The following is a 22,654-nucleotide window of genomic DNA, read 5'->3' on the forward strand; positions in this document are numbered from 1 at the left end:
CATAAAAACCCTCAGATCTCTTCAGTCTGATGTCCTGTTGCTTTACAAGCTTCTTGAAGCCTACATCACTCCATCTATCCTCAGCGGCAGAGAGCAGAACCAGCCCAACCATGAGCCACTCTTCAGTGCATACCTCCTACAGGCGCACCTTTGGAAGCCCACACTCCATGTCCTCTTACACCCCCGTGTCCTCTCGAATGCCTGTTTCTGCGGGACGCTACATGCGTTCGATGTCACCTGTGGTGACATCCCGATCCACCACCTTCCACCAACAGCGTTCCCGCCCTAGCCCCCAGCCCCCTCGCCTCTCCTATGACAAGGTGGACTTCACTCTGGCTGAAGCCATCAACCAGGAGTTCCTCACCACCCGCAGCAATGAGAAGGCCGAGCTGCAGGAGCTCAACGACCGCTTTGCCAGCTTCATTGAGAAGGTGCGATACCTGGAACAGCAGAATGGTGCATTGCAGCAGGAGCTCAACCAGTTCAAGGGCCAGCAGCAGCACGGGCAGCCCAACCGTGCATCTGAGCTCTTCCAGGAGGAGCTGAGGGAGCTGCGGCGCCAGATGGATGCTATTGGTAAAGAGAGGGACCAATACCAGCTGGAGAGGGATAACCTGGCAGAAGACTTGGCCCTACTCAAGCAAAGGTTGGTACCAAGGTGACAGACAGACAGACAGACAGATAGATAGCTAGATAGATAGATAGATAGATAGATAGATAGATAGATAGATAGATAGATAGATAGATAGATAGATAGATAGATAGATAGATAGATAGATAGATAGATAGATAGATAGATAGATAGATAGATAGATAGGATTATCTAGTTTTCTTTCCTCCCATTTTAAGCGAAAAGGAGACAGAGAATCTGCTGTGCTGCTACTTGACTCGTGTAAAGGGTGAGGTTGGGCGTGGCACAAAAGCAGCAGCATGACACAGAGGACACAGGAGGCTGCATCGTATCATATCTGCAATTCATATTTGGTTATATATAAATGTCTTGAAAGACTGAGTAACTAAAAGTAAGGTGAAAATGTCTATTAACAAAAGCAAAGAGATCAAAGGAAAAAAAAATCTGTGACACTGTGATTGATGCCAAATAATGTCAAGTTTTCTTGAATGCCAAATCTGTACAGTGCTTTACAAATGCACATTAGAATTCATGCAGACAGGGAGACAAGAAGAGGGAGGAGAAGGATGGAGAAATCGGACACAGGGAGGGGCTGGTGAGGACCAGCGAGGAAAGAGAGAGGGGAAATGGGACCAGAGGAAGAGAGGCTGGGTGTCAGGCGTGGTGAGGATAGCGTCAGGAAAAATCAATGTGACTCAATGACTCCATTAGGTGTATTTTCAGTGTCCCTCTGTGTGCTGAGGGGACGGTGCCAGAGACCCCATTAGGACAAAAGACCCTGTGTAACACGACATGAATTAAAGATGAGGGAGCAGGACCCACTAATCTACTTTATGTCCAGCCCGGGTAAGACCTCTGTCTGACATAATAGATGGGCCTGCCTTCACCTGCACTTCCAGACACTAACAGCCCAGAAGAACTTAGCAGAAGCAAACTTAGATGTTCTGCATTTAGGTCAAGGACTATAGAACTTTAACATACGTTCGACAAGAAATCCAATGAATAAGCAGAAACCTATAATTCATTTAAATGTTTTCTGATATCACGCAAATTCTACTCTTTAATGTTTTATCACAGTAAACTAGCTTCACTAGTGTAATGATTTAAAAAATATGTTAAAAAATTATAAGTGTGTGTGTGCATAACCCTTCTGAGTGCATGACCTTATTGAACTGCAGAGATGCCACATTAGCCAAGAGGAAGAGCAGCTGATCCCAGTGGGCGCACTCCCAAAAATCCTTTTTACAACACAACAAATTAACAAATTGATCCAGAAAGCTTTTTGCCAGCTGATGCCCTCCTGCAACCTTTGACTCAGACAGTATTCTTGGGGCGGGGGGGGCGGGGGGGGGGGGGGGGGGGGGGGAATTGTCCACCTGTCATCGATCATTACTGAAAATATTGTATTTTGTTCTTAGGTTGGATGAAGAAGCCCAGAAGAGGGCAGATGCTGAGAATAACCTAACTGCCTTCCGCAAGGTAAACAACAGGCTCAGTGGACTGTGACTGATTATAGTGTCCCCTTTCAGGTCACAATGGACAAGCTTTGTTCCACCTCCCATACTTATGTAATACTGCCACAGTAACATTACAGGGCAGATTCCTAAAATGGCATTGATCCACACCAGTGCACACAGGAGCCTGTGTACATTTTTTAGTTAATGCATGTTTTTATATAAAAATTGTATCCTCTCAGGGTGCAGATGTTTGTACAATTGAAACACACATACAGTGAATGTTTTCTATTGCATTTTATTTATGTCTGTCATTGCCATTGTTTTATAGGATGTGGATGATGCCACACTGTCTCGTCTGGAGTTGGAGAGGAAGATTGAGTCTCTGATGGATGAGATTGAATTCCTAAAGAAAATCCACGATGAGGTATGGGGTCCTATCACAGCACCCCACTTCTCTCTATTTGTAAAAATGTGAACCCTCTTTCTTTCAGGGTTCACTTATCAAAGTACAGAATATTTTCTGGAGATCTAAAATTGTAACATTCTTTCCAAATAAGTAATTCCTCTGTGATTGAATGTCATTTAAATCATTTAATCTGATTATGATGATTTAATTTGCATTTAAATCATCATAATCAGATTAAATGACTTAAGTGAATATAACACTAAACAATTCAATTCAATTTTATTTCTATAGCTCCAACTCACAACATTAGATGCCTCAAGGCATTTGAAGGTAGAGACCCTATAATAATACAGAGAAAACCCAACAATCAAACGACCCCCTTTGAGCAAGCGCTTGGCGACAGTAGGGAGGAAAAACTCCCTTTTTACAGGAAAGAAACCTCTGAAAGAAGCAGATTCAATGAGGGGCAGCCATATGCTATGACCGGCAAATACACTCCAGGATTGGATATGCAAGGATTTGTGAGAGACGTTCCTGTTAGTGTTGAGAGTTAAGAGTTAGCCATTATCGGTGAGACCCGGCCTCCGGTGTGGTATTAATGGAGGGTTACACAGATGTTTCTCACTGAGGAAAAGAATTTGAAAAGCATCTTTGCAGAAGGAAAACTGTTTTCACAATTTTTATGTGCTTCTATTCGTCATCAGGAAATCCAGGATGTACAAGTGAGCGTCCAAACCCAGCAGCTGAAGATGGAGGTGGACAGCAGCTCCAGGCCTGATTTAACTGGTGCTCTGAGGGAAATCAGAGCCCAATATGAAACCATTGCCTTAAAGAATATGCAAGAATCTGAGGAATGGTACAAGTCCAAGGTAGGCAGAGAGAAAGACACATGGGCCATACACAAGTATATAAGTATTTTTTTGTGTGTGTACTTCATCTTTTGCTTTTTTCAGTTTGTTGATCTGACTGAGTCTGCAAAGCGCAACAATGATGCACTGAGGCAGGCCAAGCAGGAGGCTAACGAGTCCAGGAGGCAGATTCAGTCTCTTAACTGTGAAATTGATGCACTGAAGAACACGGTAAGCTGGAGTACCAGATGGCATTAATCTATCATAATGTACTATACACAAGTATCAGCAGTCGAGATGTTTTTGGATGGACGTCTAAAGTATGATGTCCAAATGTGGGTTTTTTGTTTTCTCAGAATGAAGCTCTGCTGAGGCAGATGCGTGAAATGGAGGATCAATTTGGCAATGAGGCAGCCAACTACCAAGATAATATAGGCAGGCTGGAGGATGAGATCCGCCACCTGAAGGAAGAAATGGCTCGCCACCTTCGCGAGTACCAGGATCTCCTCAATGTCAAGATGGCTCTGGACATTGAGATTGCCACTTACCGCAAACTGCTGGAGGGGGAGGAGAGCAGGTGAGCGAGAACATGCTGCGTCCATGTCTTCATTAGTAACAACATGGTCAGTATCATCTGTTTCTTCAAAGCTTAGCCCCAGATAATGGTACAACTCAAGTGCAACAAAACAATTAGCTTTTTATTACACGTTGTAACACCATCATGTTATTTTTCTGTTTAGGATTTCTGTTCCCATCCTCAATATTGGCATGAGCAATCACCTTGGAGGTAAGCTACAGTTGTTGGGGGATTTTTTCACAGTCAAATATTAGATTAAATTCTCTCACATCTTTCCATTAAAGCTGTAACCATTTGATTACTCTTCACTTTCTTCAGCATTGTAAGAATTCCCATTTTGTTTCTGACCTGCTCTCTTTGGCTTAGTCACTGGCACAAATTGTAATGAAATAAAAATGTGTTGTGACTTCTTTTATCACAGAAAACATTTTCCAAAAGAAAAGCTCATCTTTTTACTGATTATTCTAACAGGAGAGGCTCATGCCGGGTGCAGATGTAAAAGTAATCTAGGATTCTCATTTAAAACAATGGGTTCTTTTACTTCTAGGATTAAGGGGGCCTAGAATCCCAGAACTTTGCCTCTTATCACTGTCCAGTAATAAACTCTTTTAGTCATTCATCAAGATGATTCAACTTTTCTAATAAATCTCTCAAAAGTAAAACTCATCTTTTCGTGAGTGCACATATATCTAAATGTTGAAATCTAAGCAGCATTTTAATGGAACCTTTTTGCAGACTATGAAAAAGCTCCGGATAGCATGGGCAAGAGGACTGTCGTGATAAAGACAGTGGAGACTAGAGATGGAGAGGTAAGGCAATTTATAGAAAAATGTTGCTTACCAAAGATCACAACACTGATCACTGGCAAGTAACACAACGACAATATTAGTATGCATCGCATAGAAAAGTTATACTAACCTGGATATTATGTTCCTCTTTAGGTGCTGAAGGAATCCAGGAGGGAGAAAGATAGAGATTCTGGTGCAATTGACAAGGATGACAGGGATGAGTAGACAGAAACTCATTACATAATATGAAGGCCAGTGCCATGATAGAAACAAAACTGAAAATGTTGATGAAAAATAGAAAAACAAACTCCGATCTGTAGTTCTCGTTCTCACTAGTTACGAGTTTCACTGTTTAGCAAATTGTCTTTCAGCATAGGTGCAACCATGGATGAATTCCTTTAGACAGTGTCAATCTGGTGCTATTTAAACCACCCAAATTTTTGCTAAACACTTTTGCTTTCTGTAGCAGTAAAACCCCTTTATAAACAAACCGCAGAGGCCTTGGTTTACAGTGCAATCCTAAGATGATCTCACATTTGTAGCAGAGTATTAAACCACACCCTAAACTACATCATTTATGTACAGCATTTTAGTTGTTTGTGTTGTATAAATCTCTCTCTATATATATGAATGCCTTACTAACAAACTGCTTGACACTGCCCTTTGGCCAACAAACCTTAAAAACCGACTGAGAACAAATCAAGATGTCTGCATTTGTTTTAGAAGCTTTGCTGTCCTCTTACTGTGCAAATCACCATTGACCAAATACATGGATTATTAGTAAATACAATAGGAAATTCTGACAGTGAAAATATGAATTTTGCTTTGCAATGCCGTGTGTATCTGGCACTGAGGAAAAAATATGTATGTGAGAATAAAAGTCATCCGTGAAAATAAACGCCATCCATGCAAATCAGTGTTGTTGTTGTGTGTCTCTCCATAACCTGCATTTTGCAATTTTCATGTGTGAAGTGGGTTGCATAATAAAATTAGAGGATAGATGCAAACTATCGATCCTATTACGATACTAGTTCCGATACCAATATTTAGCATCCATGATATCGATATGTGGATCGATCTGGCTACTTTTAGTATGTACGTGAATCGGGTAGTAAGAGAGCTGAGGTGTAGTTGGGAGCAAGACCACAAAGGTATTAGTCAATGACAGCTTAAAATAAATTCTAATAGTTTAGTTTATGCAACTCTTAGCATTTTTGCACACGGTCATATCCATCACACAGGACCCTTTGTTATATTTCCTTTTCCCTGAGTGACACCTCCCAGGCGAACCTTCATCGCAGACTGCAGCTGTTTTCCACACATTTCGCGAACTTTGCTTCCGCCATACTTGACTCCTGCTGCCTCAAATCTCTGTATTAAGCTTCTTCACTTAAACTTAACACAGCCATGTCAGCGGTGTACATTATTTTTTCAGTCCCCAACTTAAAAAGGCGCTACCTGAAAGGCAAAAATCAGGGCATAGCTACTTTACGTCGTGACGACATTCTACATCCGCCTCCAGAGTTTTCGCTCGCGGTCTTGGCGCGAGACTTGTCCGGTTTGTCGCAGTTGTGTGACTGCAGGTGGAAAACAGCCGTATATTGTTAGAAAAGACAGCGCCAAATGCGCTGGTGGTTGTTTAAAAGGAGAGACTGAAACAATATTTGGACGACCTGGAAGGTAAGTACGTTGTTTCTACTTTCTTTATACTGTATGAAACGTAAAACCTAAGGTAGCTGCTCTGACACAAGGTTACCGATCTGAAGGAAGACCGCAGTCTTAGCAGAAATAGTAGCATAGTAGTATTATAAGTATATAGTATACAGCTCTAAATATGCCACCAATAACATAAGTCAGTTTTCTTCAGCAGGTCCTGTAAATAAGTAGTAGTAATGGTAGTAAAGCTAGATTGCACTCAGTTTGTACCGACACACACTTAACAAGGTTGGTCATCAAGTCAAACACAGCTGAGTAGGTATATGGAAAAATGTGTCGCTTTATTTATTAGGTACTCATTGCTGGTACCTGGTTGGAGTTTCGTTTGCCTTCAGAACAGCCTTAATTCATAGTATTCAACAAGCTGCTGGAAAAATTCCTATGAGATTTTGGTCTTTATTGACATGACAGCATCATACATTCAATGGCGTGTCCAGCGGGGTGGCCTCGGGGGGCACAGGCCACCCCCCCAACCAGACTGGCCACTCCAGGTGCCACCCCGAAGCTAAAATAATAAAATTTAATGAAATATCAAATATACCATTATGGTTTCACAGTGAAGCTCAGATATCCGAGGGTAAGTGAATGCAGCACCGGCTTCTGCACTATGCGCATCATGTTAGCAAAGGCACCGCAGAAAACATTTTTTTGGCGAAAGATTAACAAGTTAACATAGCTGGACTAGCCATCGGACGTTTGCATGGTGGGCTGATGACTCATTTATTTATTTATTTTTGTAACGGCATGAACAATGAGAAGTGGTGGATTGGCCAGATGCTGGCCGATGTGTAAAAATAACTCAGTTGTTTGGTGGTGGCTATGGCGGAGCTTTCACAGAGGCAACAGGTGGATGAGGGAAAGGTGAGGCAGGAGGAGGAGAGACCCGAGGCGGCCGCCGGTCCGAGTGTCAGGTGAACTGAACTTCAGGTAAGAAGTTATGACCTGCAGTCTATCTGGGTCAGATATAAACCAAGTTTAGGTGCAGTTTATTTTCGTTGTGCTGACTTTTTACAGTCAGTTACAATACCTCATACTGCGTGAGCTAGCATGACGAGTTTATACAGCTGTTCGGTTGCTATGATGTTACTGATAGTGAACTTTATTTTATTCATAAGGTTAGTTAGTAGAGTTGCCAACAGCTCCTTAAAAAATGGAATGGTCCCTCATTCAGAGAAAATATTACGCGTTTCGTATTGAGCTGAGAAGAGACACAGTTTGTCCCGTACTTCAGCTAGGATGGAAAAAGACACAAAGCTGGAGTTATTCTGTCTTTATAGCTGCCTCTTCTATTGCTACTTCAATCATGAAACTGATCAATGATCAGCTGATCGTCTCTCTTGTTTGTTTATCACCCACTTTGTGCCAGAAACAGGAAACCAGCAGATGTCGCGCTAAACAACAGCAGCACGTTTAAGCTTGATCAGCTGTTGTTAGAATTTATTTAATATTGCTTTCTACTATCAGCTGATGTTTGCCGGAGCCACAGCTGTAAAGCTGCTGGTCATGATGTCGGTTTGGATATGTGGTGAGAGGGAAACACAAGGATGAAACCAGGAGATGTCCTTACTGAATCATCAGAGCTGAACAGGTGATGGAGAAACAGGTTTACCTTTTAGGTGACAGGAATGAGTTGAAGGGAAGTTATGAACTGTTTCTGAGAGACAAATAACACCAGGATCCTTTTCTGTGTAGCTGACAGCTGGTAACTGTGCAGGGACGGGTCTAGCAAAGTGTTGCCAGGGGGTCCATGTAGGGCATTAACAGGGAAAGGTGGGGCACAAAGAAATACTTTTCTTTTTTTATTCTCATTTAAAATATTTAGCTTTTATTAAATAATTATCTGAATCTTGCGAACAAAGTTTTTATCTGACGTAAAATGTATAGAAATCATACATATACCAACAAGACTGTACATCACTGTCACAACAGCATTTGTTTTCATTCAAAGGCTTTATGGCTTTACTACCTGGTGGGTCAATCTGTAGTGAAAATGCCCGATTTTCTGTCCCAGTCCAGCCCTGCAGGTTAATACTGGCAGTGTCACCATGCCAGCTGACTGTATTTCATCATCAGCCAGTGTTGTTCTTGATCAATATTACCAAAGTTGACCATAAGGCAGCATAGAAAGTATTTACTTGCTTTCAGGTTTTATTCAAATATTAGTCTTTTCATTTGTTTCCCCACTTTTTTCCTGTTTCAAAATCAAACACCAGTTTGTGAGAAGATTATCTTCTTTTTTTTTAACAGGCATTGGTTTTGCATTGGCATTGGCTAATTTGCCAATTGTATGTTAAAAATGTTCGTATTTTAATATTCAAAAATGTTTTTGCCCAAAACATATGTGCACTATATGTCAGTAAAAATACTATGCAAATATTGATGTCCTTGAATGCTGAATAAACACTGACTGATTGTATCTCTTGTACTTTATCAACGCAGTATCTAAAAACTTTGCACCGTAGTGGTTAAAATCTCATTCTAATAAGAGTTAAAAGCGCATTCGGTTATTAGGTTTACAGGGTTATTGAATTATGGTTAACGGTTGGTAGAATTGTTTTTAACATTATCTGCCAATTACATCTGCCACCCTTCTCCAAATCTGTGCCCCTACCTGGCCCCCCCAACAAAAATTTTCTAGACACGCCACTGCATACATTTGCTGCAGATTTGGTGGCACTACATCCACGATGAGAATCTCCTGTTTCACCGCAACCTAAAGATGCTGTGTTAGATTCAGGAAAGTGAACTCAGTGTCATGTTTAAGAAACTAGTTAGAGATAATTGAGCTTTATGACATGATGTTATCCTGCTTGTAATCATCCATCAGAAGGTGGGTTCACTGTAGGTATGGTCAGTAGCAATAACTCCGTAGGATGTGTTGTTTAAACAATGCTCAGTTTGTACTAAAGGGTCCAAAGCATACCAAGGAAATATCCTCTACACTATTACACAAGCAGCAGCAGCCTGAACCACGTTTTCACCAAATTATGACTCTACTGTCTGAATGTCGCAGCAGAAATTGAGGCTCGTCAGACCAGGTACCATTTTCAGGTCTTCTTTTGCCCAATTTTGGTGAGCTTGTGGTAATTGTAGCTCCAGTTTCCTTTTCCTAGTTGACAGGAGTGGCACCCAGTGTGGTTCTCTGCTGCTGTAGGCCATCTACTTCAAGGACACGTTTGAGACGCTCTTTTGCTAACCTTGTTTGTAAGGAGTAATTATTTCAGCTTGAGCTTTTGTGATTATTCTGACAATTTTAGGTCACTTACGCTGATCCCCTGGACCTCAAGGCACCCTGATGGTGTGTGGACTTATTCATGATGAACTGTGAACTTTTGGCAACGTGCAGTGCTCTAGGTTATCTGGAGGGAGACACCTATCACAAGGAGGCTGATTGCTTAGGTGAGTCCTATTTGAAGTGTAAATATATATGTAGTTGTTGTTTTGATCCAGAACAGTCCTCTCACAGCTGCCGTGTCTCTATGTTACAGAGAGCGTGAAAGACTTGATTCGCTATTTACGCCATGAAGATGACGCCCGTGATGTCCGGCAGCAGTTGGGTGAAAGCCAGATTGTACAGAATGACCTTCTGCCTATTATCATTCAGCACAGACAGGACAAAGCCTTATTTGATGCCTGCATCAGGTACCAATCCTGAGAAGTCTCATCTATAAAATATATGTGTATATATATAAATATGCTCATCTGTATTTTAGCGAAGGTTGTTTGGGTATATTTTTTATCTTATTTTTGTGTTATGTGATATGTTTTGTGATTCTGGAGTAAAGATTGATTGATAGGTAAGTGACAGTGACAAATAAAAATAGTAATATTGTCCTTTAATACAATTCGTGTAACATGTGTTACTATGGTGACACATTATTGTTAGAAAATTAATAAATTTGATTCTCTGTCAATACCAGTTGGTTTAAAAAACAATCTGTTACTTAAAATCTCTCTTTCTTTTTTTTCTAGACTCATGGTCAACCTCACGCAGCCTGCCATGCTCTGTTTTGGTAAAGTCCCAGATGACCCGGTGTTCAGGCATCACTTTTTGCAAGTGACATCTCATTTGCAGGCTTATAAGGAGGTATTTGAAGCGCAATAAAGCAAGGATTTTATAAAAAGTGGTTTTTATGTAATTACAAACAAAATATTTGCAGACAATGTTTTTATAAAGCACACAATAAAAGTATCACTGTTGCCACTTTATCATTATCTTTAATTTTCAGGCATTTGCCAGTGAGAGTGTGTTTTGTATCTTGAGTGAGACATTGTACAACCTTCTACAACTTGTGAGTATTTCACTTGTTCAGATTTTTGTTTTCATTGAGCAGTTTCCACTCAGAGTAAAAATGCTTCTGATTCTTCATGCCTTTCTGTCTGCATCCTCACCTTTGGTCACTCAGGACTGGGAGCAGAGACAGGAAGAAGATAACCTGCTGATAGAGAGGATTTTGCTGCTGGTTAGAAATGTGCTTCATGTACCTGCAAACCCCAGTGAAGAGAAGGTTTGACTTAAAAAAGAATTATGCTGATTCCATATAAGTGCAAGTTCTTCCCATCCCTAATCTCTCTCTTTTTATCCTTTATTTGCAGAAAGTGGATGATGATGCCAGTGTCCATGATCAAGTGCTGTGGGCCATTCACATGAGCGGCTTTGATGACCTGATCAAGTTCCTGGCCTCAGCACAGAGTGAGCAGCAGTGGAGTATGCATGTGTTGGAAATCATCTCCCTTATGTTCAGAGACCAGGTTAGACAGAAAGATCCATTTTAGGAGTGCACATCTAAATGTTCTAGCTGTTCTCTGTTTCAGTGGGTTTTGTTATTTTTGTTGTTGTTGTTTTCTTTCTTTACAGACTCCAGAAGCTTTGGTGAGTGCCGGCCATGCTCGTTCAGCAGAAGAGAAGAAGAAGGACTCTAATGAGCTGGAGGCACTGAGGCAGAAGGAGCATGCAGAGAAACATTCCCGCACTTTACAGAGAGGGACCAGGTGCAGACACACAGATGTTCTTTAGTGCCAAGTTTACCGTTGCCAATTACAGAAGAGTTTAAATGCACATAGATTTTCAAGTGGTGATGGGCCAGAGGTCCTGGGTAAACAAGGGTTCCAACTTGAACCTCTGATCTTCTCAGTCAAAATCACTTCCTTGCTGCAATTCGGAACTGTTTACAATAATGTGTATTACATTAGAAGTATCTGTGAACTAGGAATACTTCTGGGTGAGGTGCAGCTACAGAAGAGTTGCAGTAAAAAAATAGTTTCATGGCAAAAGTCAGCATAGCATTAAGACACATGGTGGAGTTGCAACAAGTTGGTTTAGAATGAGCGCAGATGGATGGATAAATGTCATTATATGCTTGCAAAAATGTTCCCAAAAACACTATAGCATCCTGAGTACTGAGACACAATGTATATGCTGTTGTTTTCCTCTTAGACACTCTCGCTTCGGAGGGTCTTTTGTTGTTCAAGGACTGAAGGCAATAGGGGACAAAGATGTGATCTATCACAGGAACCTTCAGAATGTGAGCTGTTCAATTTCCGTTATGAAATCTTTCCATTAAGAGATCGTGTTAAGAGAAAATAATTTATTGTGTCTGTTTTATTTATTTATTTTTTTAAGTTCAAAAATTACACTCACGACATTGGCAAAGCAGTGAGACGTGTTCCCAAGAGGCATCGAAAGGCCCAAGAAAGTGGGGAGAAACGACGTTCGGCCTTAAATGTTCGACTTTTCCTGCGAGAGTTTTGTGTGGACTTCTTGGAGAACTGCTACAATCGACTCATGTACCTCGTTAAGGTCGGCCGCTGTTATGTGTCTTATTTTTTTGTATAGATGCACAGTGACATGCTGAACACAAGTTTTTCTCAGCTAAATTATTAAAATGGTTTTTTGTGAACAGGAAGATGCTTCTTACCTCGACATCTAAAACCATCGAAAACATCCAAAAAGGGCATCTAAGGTTTTTTGTTTTCACCAGATTTTTGTCTTTGTCTTCTCAACAGGAAAGCCTCATTCGTGAGCAGACTCAGCAACATGATGAGACCTATTACCTGTGGGCACTCAGCTTTTTCATGGCTTTCAACAGAGGCAGTTGTTTCCGTGCCGACCTAGTTTCTGAGACCATGTCAATCCGGGCGTTTCATTTTATTGAGCGCAACATTACCAACTACTATGAGATGCTGCTCACAGACCGGAAAGAGGCCACTTCTTGGTCCCGCAGGTAAGGCGATCGTTTAGAAGCTGGTTAATGGAATCGAATACTTGAGTCGGCCCAACACTGCTGCGATTTGTTCCTTTTAGGATGCACTTGGCACTAAAGGCATATCAAGAACTGCTGCTAACTGTGAATGAGATGGACAGATCGCAGGATGAAAGCATCCGGCAGAGTTCCAGCGTCATTAAAAGTAAGATTGTAGGTTTAAAAGTTTATATATAACTTTTGTTCAAGGTGAACAGTTTTTCACATGGTCTTCTAGCATATGTATAGTTATGATCAGACATTTGGGCATGAATGTCATGGTAAATTTGGGCTTTTGTACAACATAAATCTTAAATGATTTTAAAAAAGAAGACTTTAGTTCACAAGTTTTAATTTATTTTGGATTTTCTCTGAACCACGCAGGGTCAAAGTATACAAACAGTCTCAAATATGTACCACTAATACACTCTTTTAACAAGTGGTGCTGAAGGTTTTACAGTGACTTTCAACTCGCCAAGGCCTATTAATTTCTCGCTCATGGTCATGATTGAGTACAACTGGCATGAAAAGGATTTGCTTGATAGCACTCATTGGATTGACAATTGTTAAGTACAATGGGGAAGCCCAAGAACTTCACAGACGTGCTAAGGAGAATTGTAGATTTGCACAAATTGGGAAGATTTCTTGGAGCCATTTCTAAACAACTGCAGATTCTAAGATCAGTAATTCAGACTTTGCCAAAGTCTGGAACAAGACCCAAACTGTCACCCTCAGATGAGAGGAAATTGGTCAGGAACAACCCAGGAACAACCCAGGAACCTCAAGGCTCAAGCCTGCCATAAACTGGAAACTGCTGAAAGACCAGCATCACTGTCCACAGTGAAGTGGATTTTACATCACCATCAATTGAGAGACAAGCCAAATGCCTTCTGGATAAAAGTTTTAGGGTCAGATGAGACAGAGATTGAGCTGTCAAGAGGTATGTATGGAGGAGGGAAGGTAAGGTCTTCAAACTTGACTTAATTTGCTGCCAGTGGTACTGGTACATTGCACAAAGTGGATGGAATAATTAACAAGGAGGACTACCTCCAAATTTTTCACCTTCCCCTCAAATCAGCAGCTAGAGGATCGTTACTAATATGAGCCAGATATTAGTGGTATATGTTTGAAATATAAATTCATACTTATTCACCCAAGACATACTGTAGAATTATTCCAACCTGGAACAAGAACAACTCACAGAAATTGTTAAAATCCAAAAATAACCACAACATTCATGCCCATCATGAGCCGATGTAAACTTCTGTCCACAACCGTGTATACCACTAAGACAATCCCCAGTGTTTGAGTTTGTCTCATCTGTTTACTTTTACTTTCTAGGTAACATATTCTACCTGATGGAGTACAGAGAGATTTTCCTGACCTTGCTGAGAAAGTATGATGAAACCAAGCAACCTCAATCCTACCTCAAAGACCTGGTAGAGTCAACTCACCTCTTCTTGCGAATGTTAGAGCGCTTCTGCAAAGGCCGCAGAAACTTGATGGTGCAGGTAAGTTCTTGTGCTTAATTTGCAATGTTTGTTTTTTTTCCGCCTGTCCCATTTGGTTCTTTTGCCATCAGAATTATTGTCTAAAGGCCAAGAAAGATGCACAACGGATTTACTTTACCAAATGAACCGTCCCGGCCTTGCCGTATTGGTCTATTTGATTCACCTTTGTTTTTATTGTTTATTTTATTTTATTTTCACTTGCTTTTGTTTTTTGTTTTTTTTAATGTTAACATTTGCTCTGTTAACTCTTCAGAGGAAGAGGGTGAAGCGGAGAAAGTCTCATGGTAAGAAAAAGGAGGCAGCTCCAGAAACTAGTCCAGAGGCCCTGGAGGAGACCTGGAAGATTGTAGAGGAAGAGCTGAAGGGTGCAGGGTTTAAGGTTGGTGTGAAGCTCAGCCTCGAGATGTTTGTTTGGTTATGTAGAAACATGAAATTGGAAAGTTACAAAATAATTTACCATTATCTAGAAACTTATAGACCTGACTGGTAGTTAAAAAGCACCTTTCTACACCATGTGAGCATTCAGAGTCCTTTCTGCTCTCAGGCACCTGATCTCACTCACATCCATATAGCTGTTTTATCTATGTCTACGTGCTTTATATTCACACACACTCACACTCCAATATTGTTGCATTGTAAGTATATTATAATATTATTATCAGGAGTAGCAGAGAGAAAGCTTTGTTTCAGAGCTGATTTTAGACAAGAGGTCTTAAAAATGTCAAAAACATATCGATGTGACAAACTTGCTCACGCTCAGTGTCTCCTCTTGTCCTCTGTTTGCAGTTGTCTGAATCTTTAACTCAAAGCTTAGTGCCGTTTGATGCCACGTCTGAGACTCCCCTTGAGGATCAGCGTACTGAGGCTATGGTGAGAGTGCAGGATGCTCTGCTGGCTCGAATGGGCCCAGAAGCTCTGGGGCTGCTGCGTGCTGCCAGGTCAGTAAAACTCAGTATTATTTTTTATTTTTTTATTTAAATCTTATAGTGGCCACTGCAAAATGTTTAAAATTTACAGTTTCTGAAGTTAACCACAATAGAGACTCAATTTGAAATCATGTGGATACGAAAAATGCCTTTTCTAGAAGAAGTTTTTAAAGGTTAAAAATTACTTTGTTTATTCAATTATTAAATTAGACTTTTCTTTCAGTTGTCCTAAGTTTCTAAGCAGGCATGTGTAGTTAGGAAAATGTTTGTGTTTTTTTCCTTTCTTGTCATGCTCAGAGAGGTGTGGCCAGAGGGAGATGTGTTTGGTTCAGCTGATGTGGAACCTGAAGAGGAACTGGAACTCCTTAAGCAGATCCTCCATGCCAAACTGCCAAGTAAGTATTGAAATGTATATTTATCATTCTTTTGCAAAAGCCTCCATGCAGGATTCAAACCTTTGCTTTTGACTTCAGGGTCATCTCAGACTGCTGTGGTGGAGGAGGAGGAAGAGGAGGAGGATGGGCCAGAGATGGAAGAGGAAGAGCTGGAGTCTGTCCAGGTTTCTGAAACAGAGTTCAAATTTCTAGACTTCATCAAGAGGTGAGAAGTAACTTGTGGCAAATCTGTGCTGTAATCCATGCTAAATGTTGCCTTAGAGTCTGTTTGCATACAGTTCTGTGACTTTCCTAATGGGAAGTTTGCCCCTTCTCTTGGTCTTTACAGATTTGCCAACCCCGGTATTGTTCATCCGTACCTTCTCCTGCTGAAATCCTATTCAAAAAACACCCCACACACAAACCACTGCATTGCTCGAATGCTGCACCGCCTGGCTGTTGACCTTAAAATGGACGCCCTGCTCTTCCAGTTGTCAGTTTTCCACATTTTCAACAAAATCTTAAATGACCCTGCTGCAGCTGCTTACCAGGTAGGGTAACAACACTGGAGGAAGGCGTTTGGTAATCCTAGTTAAGTTTCTCTGACATCTGTGTGAGATAGCTCACTATGGGAGGTTCCTACCGATGCTAAATTCTGATACCAGAATATCCACATTCAGGGACTACCCTGACGGTGGATAATAAATCAGTTATGTCTGAAGCGCTCTTTGTAGAAGAAAATAAGGTTGCCTGGTGTGCAGCCAGAACATGCACTAAAGGGAGGGGACGCTGTTACATTCAGGTGAGGGAAGCTTCTGTGACTGATAACACCGGAGGGCACCTGGCATGTCAGATATCTAGCAATTAAAAAGAACACTTTCTTCTGCAAGCTGTTGATATAAAGCTTAGATATTACACAATCGCTTACATGTTTTTTTCCTCTTCTCCATCACAGGAACTAGTGACTCTTGGCAAATATTTAGTGAAGCGGTTCGTTTCACTGGCAGCACAGAACAATAAAGCGTATGTGGAGCTGCTGTTCTGGAAAAATGTGGGAGCTGTGCGTGAGATGACAGAAGGCTACACCAAAGAGTGGGTGCTTTTCTTTTTTCAGGTTCTGTTTACATAGACTTAATACATGTGTTCATGTAAAGTCATTTTCACATGTGCACTGCAGCCCTGAACTATTATAGACATTATAATACAGAGAATAATCTCATGTTTCTAGGCAGCGCCCCTTGTGTGCCCAATTACTTTCTCGTCGCTCATGTGTGAAAACGGTTCATGTGTCATATCATATGTGTAACAATGTAAAGCATGCATATGTATTTATGTCCATAATTTGAAGTATTGCATGTCATTGTTGTGAATCTGTTAGAGAGGAAAAGAGACCAGCATGGACTGAAGAGGAGGAAGAGGAATTGCGCAGACTCTACGAGGAGCACCGTGACTCTGACGGTTGGCTTTGTTTGCTGTTTGCACATCTTTTCTTGTCTCTTATAAGGAGTGTTGGGGTCATTACTCAAAAAAATGGAACATGTTAAATATTACTTATTCCTTTTGGGGCTTTTCTTTTGTTTTGTTTTAGGTAATGCATTGAGTTACTTAATGACTGTAGAAATTAAGTTGTTACAGTATTTGTTACATCCTTTTGTGTTACTCTATAACTTGGCCTGAAATACACAGTTAAATAATTGCCAGTTAAAATAAATCTTATTCTGTAGTCCCACACACATAAATCAACATCCTAATAATAACACGCATGAAACCTTTTATTGCTTGAAATCAAAGCAAATTTAGAAATCACCCAAAGTAACTTTAGAGCAGTTGTTACTGCAGTTCTACTGTAGAAATATGTACACATAGAAATAGCTTTTTAATTCATTTTTGACTGTCAAACCAGCTTATTAATAATTGAACCATTGGAGCACCATAACAACATAATTCTAACTGTGACATGATTACTGAGTTAAGTAAGTGATGTGTTACTGAAAAAGTAATGTGACCACATTAATGTGTTACTTCAGAGTATATTACACCCAAAACTTGTTATAAGTTACTAAATATACTTGTACATGAAGCTTCTGACTGCTGACTCTTGTGCATAGTGCCAGACATAGTGGAGACTCTCCTGCCATTACTAAGCAACAGCAACCGCACTCGGCGTCAGGTAGTGACGCAGCTGGTACATATGCGCCTGGTGGGCAATGCTAAAGAACTGAAGAAACCCAAGTATGTACTTGATTTATTTTCAATGAAGGATGTAATGCAAACTAATAATACAAGGCTGCCGTTAAAGAATTTTTGTCATATTCAAAGGAAAGGTACTGGAATTGTTCTGTGGACTGAAGAGCAAGAGCTGGAGTTGCAGATGCTGTTTGAGGAGTACAGAGACTCTGATGGTAACAGATATTCTCTTATTTTTAAACGCATGACAGAAAAATTAAATTTTACCTTTCATCTGTCCTCTGTTCCAATCTCAGTAAATTAAGCATGAATGCTTCACAGTATGTGTGTCCAGTTTTGACTGATAAAACCTCTGCTTTCACAGATGTGCTGGGTAGCATCATGAAGAAGCTCACTGCTAAGCGCTCCCGAGCACGTGTGGTGGACAAGCTGCTCAGCATGGGCCTGGTGTCTGAGAGACGAGAACTGTATAAGAAGAGAAGTCGGAGTGCTCACGGGAAGAGCACTGGAAAAGGAATGGTAGCTACTTTAGTCTTTTATACTTAAAATATAAGAGATTAAAAACTTCAGAACAAATAAGATTTGTTTCGGGGTCAACCTTCAGGATCAATAAAGTTTTATTGAATTGAATTGAAGTGAATTATATTTGAAGAAATGTCAATTTCTTAATAAATTTAAACTCATTTTTTGATGCAGACTGAAGAAGAGTTCTTGGCTGAACTCACACAAGGCACCCAGGATGATCCTGTGGACAGAGATGATGAATATGAGCAAGAGGATGAGTCTGAGGAGAGTGAGGCAGAGGACCTTGAAGAGCAGGAAAGTGAAAGACCACTAAATGGTGGCAGGAGGAGCCAAGGCATGCACTCTACAGGAGGAAGGAGACCTGATGTAGAGAAAATGGTGTATGCTCTGAAACAGGAAGGTGAGACAAAGGCCAGATTGCCCCTGTGTTCTCACTGATCAGAGAGGATGAATGGATAACATGTAATGCGATGATGTGGATTTAATGTTTGTAGTAAGATATTAAAATCTGGATTTTTTTTTTTCCCCCCATAGGCATGTCTGGACCTTTGTTGTGGCTACAGAATTGTCTGAACAAAACTGCAGATGATCGTGAAAATGACGGTGAGTGCATCTGTCAACAAAAAAAAACAAACATTTTCCAGACATTGTTTTTTTTTCTGCTGTTGGTGATTTTAGGAAGATATGGATGCATGCTGCACAGTGCGTTTAAAGCATGTTGTAATTACTTTTATTTGGCGCGATATTGAAATGATTGTGGTCCGTTTCCCAGGTTTGTCTCAGCCTGTTCCACTGGCCCCGTTCACAGAGTCAAATGAAGAAGCCATGGAAAACAAGAGCTTCCAACGACTGTTGCGCAAATTGGGAATGCGAGCACCTGCAAATGAACAGGTGTGTGCTTGTATGCGAGTGATATTTCACTGTCAAATGAGTCATGTGACATTATTCTGTGCTGTAGTCCTACTCCTAATCTGTTTTGTGCGACTGTAGTTTGGGCTGAATTAGAGAAATCTATATTTAGAAATGACACAGAACTACATTAAATACAAAAGAAAAAACTTGAGGTGAGTGTTGTTGAAAAGGGTTTTTGTTGTTGTTGTTGTTTTTTGGTAACTAGGAGTCCTTCTGGAGAATCCCTGCAAAGATCAGTGTATCTCAGCTCCGGAGTGCAGCTGCAGCTCTCAGCCCTGAGGAGGACAAACCTAAAAATGATGATGAGCAAGATGGGACCAGGAGCCCAGCAGAGGAACCCCGTGGGGAGGAAGAGGAGGACGCGTCTCATGAACAGAGAGCTCAGGCCCTGAGAGCTCTGCTGCTTGCACGCAAGAGGAAACGATACACCGCTGAGGATGCAGGTATATGTGGCAGATTTATTTTCTGTCTAGGATGAAACCATTTAATTACAGCTTACAGCACTTTGGCTTGTCACATAGCCAACAATGTAGCAGTAACCTTGAGTAATAATTAATGTAGTAGTTTAATCTGTTACAATAGCATTGTTCTCATATGTTGTGAAGAACTGACCACTGTTTGTTTGCATCTGTAGTTTAGGAAAAAAGTAACAAAGCTTTAAGTTTGAAAAAAAGAATTCAGCTGCCTAATGCAGATGTTGTAGATTAAATCGAGGGTCATTTTGCTCCTGTGAAGCAAAGACAGAAGATGGTTTGAGGATTAGGATTAGCTGCCATCTTTAGTATACTGTAAAAGCTATAGACAGGAGCTGAGAAAAACAAAAGCTCCCTAAAGTGGTTTGGGGGGTGAATTCAGCCCTCTGGAGGTCTGCAGTCTAGACAGTGGAAACTTAACTGAATATAAAACAAATCAAAGAAGTGGAAGCTGGGCCTTATGCCAGGAAGCAGGTTTGGCCAACGACTCTGAGTTTATTAACCGTGAGATGAGGGAAATTTTGGCTTTTATGTTCATCCCTGAGTCACTTAGCAGACTCTGTGAACTAAACCTGGTTGTTGGCAGGTTTATTTCAACAAACGGAGTTTCCCTGACTCCCTCACATGAGCGCTTTTTAATCGTTTAGTTGTTAGAATACCTAAAAAGAATGAGACAGTGATTTATTATCAGCTCAGAATAAAATAGTCTCCATCTTTGTGACTGTGGACATTAATGCAGCTGTCAGACTGTCAGCCAGTTTCCCTGCACTGGACACTTTTACTGTACCATAAGTTTATAACCGATCAATCGTCGGTTATAATGTGTCGTACTATAATCGGTCAAAGAGCTGCATCTCAGACTTAATGTGAATACTTGAGTGAAGATGAGGCTGAAAAGATTTTGATCCTGTATCTGCTAAAAATCTCAGACAAGTTTGCATTTCAGTGACCCCCGAATCTCAAGGTCAAGGGACTTGAGGGCGGATCTATCTGTTGCTCTCTTGGTAACTAATGTCAAAGATCAAACGGTAAACGTTGTCTTAGCTGTTTCTCCAGATTTGTATCCTCAGTTTGAGTCGCCTACACTTTGTCCCTGTCAAGTTATGTTTGAATAATTTGATTTACAAAAACAAAATAAATGTAAAATTAGGATTCCAGCTTCATCTAGTACAAATTCAACTTAACAGGTATTACTGACTAAAATTACACTTTTCTTTCCTCGTTTTTCTTTTGGTTTTTTTGTTGTTGTTTTTTTTTTAAGATAAATCCACCAGATTTTAAATGGAGGCTTTGCTCTTTATTTACCTGTTGCCATGGTGAATCCTGGTCTCAGAGCTTCACTGATGAGGACTTCTTTTCTACTCTCTATATAAAACTCAGTTTAATTTTTAATGTTGAATGTGCTTCCTATACTATTTAGCAGTTTTATCATCTGTCTGTGAAGCACTGCTATGTTGTATTGGGTATATTTTGGCTATGCCTTGTATTTTATTTATGCAAGTTATGCCAAACATGTTTTTGTTGTAGTTGCATCTGAAATTGCTAGAAAAAAGCAGGGTGCACATAATATAAAGTCAGAAAGCACATGTTATGATGAGAGTCCTCTGCTGTGCCAGTTTGGGCAAAGCAGTACAGCTGCGTTAGAATCAGGATGGGAAATGGCTGCAATGCTGGTAAAATTAAGAAGTTGCATGTGTACCGTTAATCGGGGATGGAGCAGTAATTACACTGATGTGACTTGTGTTCATACTGGGCTTTTTGTTGTTGTGGGGGGTTTTTTAAGCTCCTGAGTCAGATGCCGCTCCTGTCGATGACACACATGATGTAAATGAAAGGTGAGGTCTCATCCTATGATTTTTATTAACTAGTAAACATAAGGCGAAAATCCTCAGAGGATTAACTCTTTAAATATCCATGTTTACATCAGTTCCCAGGACAGCACCTCAACTAAAAGAAACAGAAGCAGAGTTTTGGACGATGACGAGGAGAACGGTATTGTGCTCCTGCTTGTTTGAAGGGTTCACTGGTGTTTGATTATGACAGAGCTTGATTCATTCATTTCATTTCATCATTTTGCTCACACGTTGCTGTCTTTGCAGACAAAGACTCCGCTACTGCAGCGGCTATGGATACAAATGGCGATGAAGATTCAGACAAGGAGGACATCTCTGCTCCTGTGAAGAGAAGACGCGTGGTCTTAATTGAAGAAGAGGAAGAGGAGGATTAGAGACGGCCTTTAATGGGCTGTAAAACTTCAGATGGGAGATGCATTAAAAGTCCCGCATGTTGCACGCAGCCCGCTGGAGACCTGAAGTCCAGACAGGATAAACTATTAATGGATTACTAAAAAAAAGTAACCCAAAAGAACATATGGAAAATTAGCCTGTGTAAAAAAAAAAAAAAAAAGAAAAGAAAAAAAGAGAAGAAACAAATCTTCTTCTTTTTGTTCTCCAAGTGGACAATTTATTGGCATTTCCTGCTAAAGAAGTTCTGCTGGTCTTTAATTTTGTTAGTCTACATATGTTCTTAAAAGGTTCCCAAATAGATATCCATCAATGCTGGGAAGGTTGTGCATCATGTTTACTCTAAGATTAAACTTTTTATCTGAATGCTGTTCCATGCATACAAGTCTTATGTATATTTTCAAGTTCTTGTCAGTGTTGACTTGGGACTTGATAATTCTATTCAAGTGTACTGATTAATAAAACCACACTGTTGACAGAATACAAAAATGGCTTCCTGGCAGGATTTTTTTGTTGTTGTTGTACGTTGGCCTGTGTTGCACCACTAGGGGGCGTATACATGTTATTAACTAAGAATTAAGTATAGAATTAGTAACACAGACTCATTTTTTTTTCTCTTTATTGCTTTCAAATGTGGCTTTCAGTTTTTGAAAAAAATGGCTTTACAGTTACAGAGATGTACAAGACAGCCGGAACAAATAAAAATTCTTCTTTGGTTCAGTCATACTTGTGAAAAACGCAAAAAAAAAAGATCCCAAGAATAAATGTGTGATTCGGTTTCCTTCCACGTGTGGATCTTGCATCTAGTCTGCAGTCACCGCCTCTAGTCGTCCACGTT

General features: G+C 40.5%; 2 protein-coding genes across 2 annotated transcripts; both read left to right on the forward strand.

The window, feature by feature from the left end:
• prph (peripherin) lies at positions 1-5,620 on the forward strand. Its single transcript, XM_080892082.1, has 9 exons — positions 1-646; positions 2,050-2,110; positions 2,417-2,512; positions 3,199-3,363; positions 3,448-3,573; positions 3,699-3,919; positions 4,083-4,129; positions 4,655-4,728; positions 4,861-5,620. Exons 1-9 carry the CDS (start codon positions 30-32, stop codon positions 4,930-4,932), a joined length of 1,479 nt encoding a protein of 492 aa, XP_080748208.1. The 5' UTR covers positions 1-29; the 3' UTR covers positions 4,933-5,620.
• Positions 5,621-6,236: 616 nt separating this feature from the next.
• On the forward strand, positions 6,237-22,424 carry timeless (timeless circadian clock). Its single transcript, XM_080891175.1, has 30 exons — positions 6,237-6,387; positions 9,681-9,822; positions 9,912-10,065; positions 10,396-10,510; positions 10,653-10,715; positions 10,830-10,931; positions 11,020-11,175; positions 11,282-11,415; positions 11,861-11,948; positions 12,047-12,223; positions 12,430-12,647; positions 12,728-12,831; positions 14,007-14,176; positions 14,430-14,555; positions 14,963-15,114; positions 15,400-15,497; positions 15,576-15,702; positions 15,826-16,027; positions 16,432-16,568; positions 16,855-16,934; positions 17,585-17,708; positions 17,796-17,878; positions 18,028-18,182; positions 18,360-18,588; positions 18,723-18,791; positions 18,961-19,079; positions 19,306-19,543; positions 21,357-21,408; positions 21,501-21,565; positions 21,673-22,424. Exons 2-30 carry the CDS (start codon positions 9,738-9,740, stop codon positions 21,798-21,800), a joined length of 3,750 nt encoding a protein of 1,249 aa, XP_080747301.1. The 5' UTR covers positions 6,237-6,387; positions 9,681-9,737; the 3' UTR covers positions 21,801-22,424.
• Positions 22,425-22,654: the final 230 nt, after the last annotated feature.

This window comes from Rhamphochromis sp. 'chilingali' (genome assembly GCF_963969265.1).
Source record: "Rhamphochromis sp. 'chilingali' genome assembly, chromosome: 9".
NCBI classification, from domain to species: domain Eukaryota; kingdom Metazoa; phylum Chordata; class Actinopteri; order Cichliformes; family Cichlidae; genus Rhamphochromis; species Rhamphochromis sp. 'chilingali'.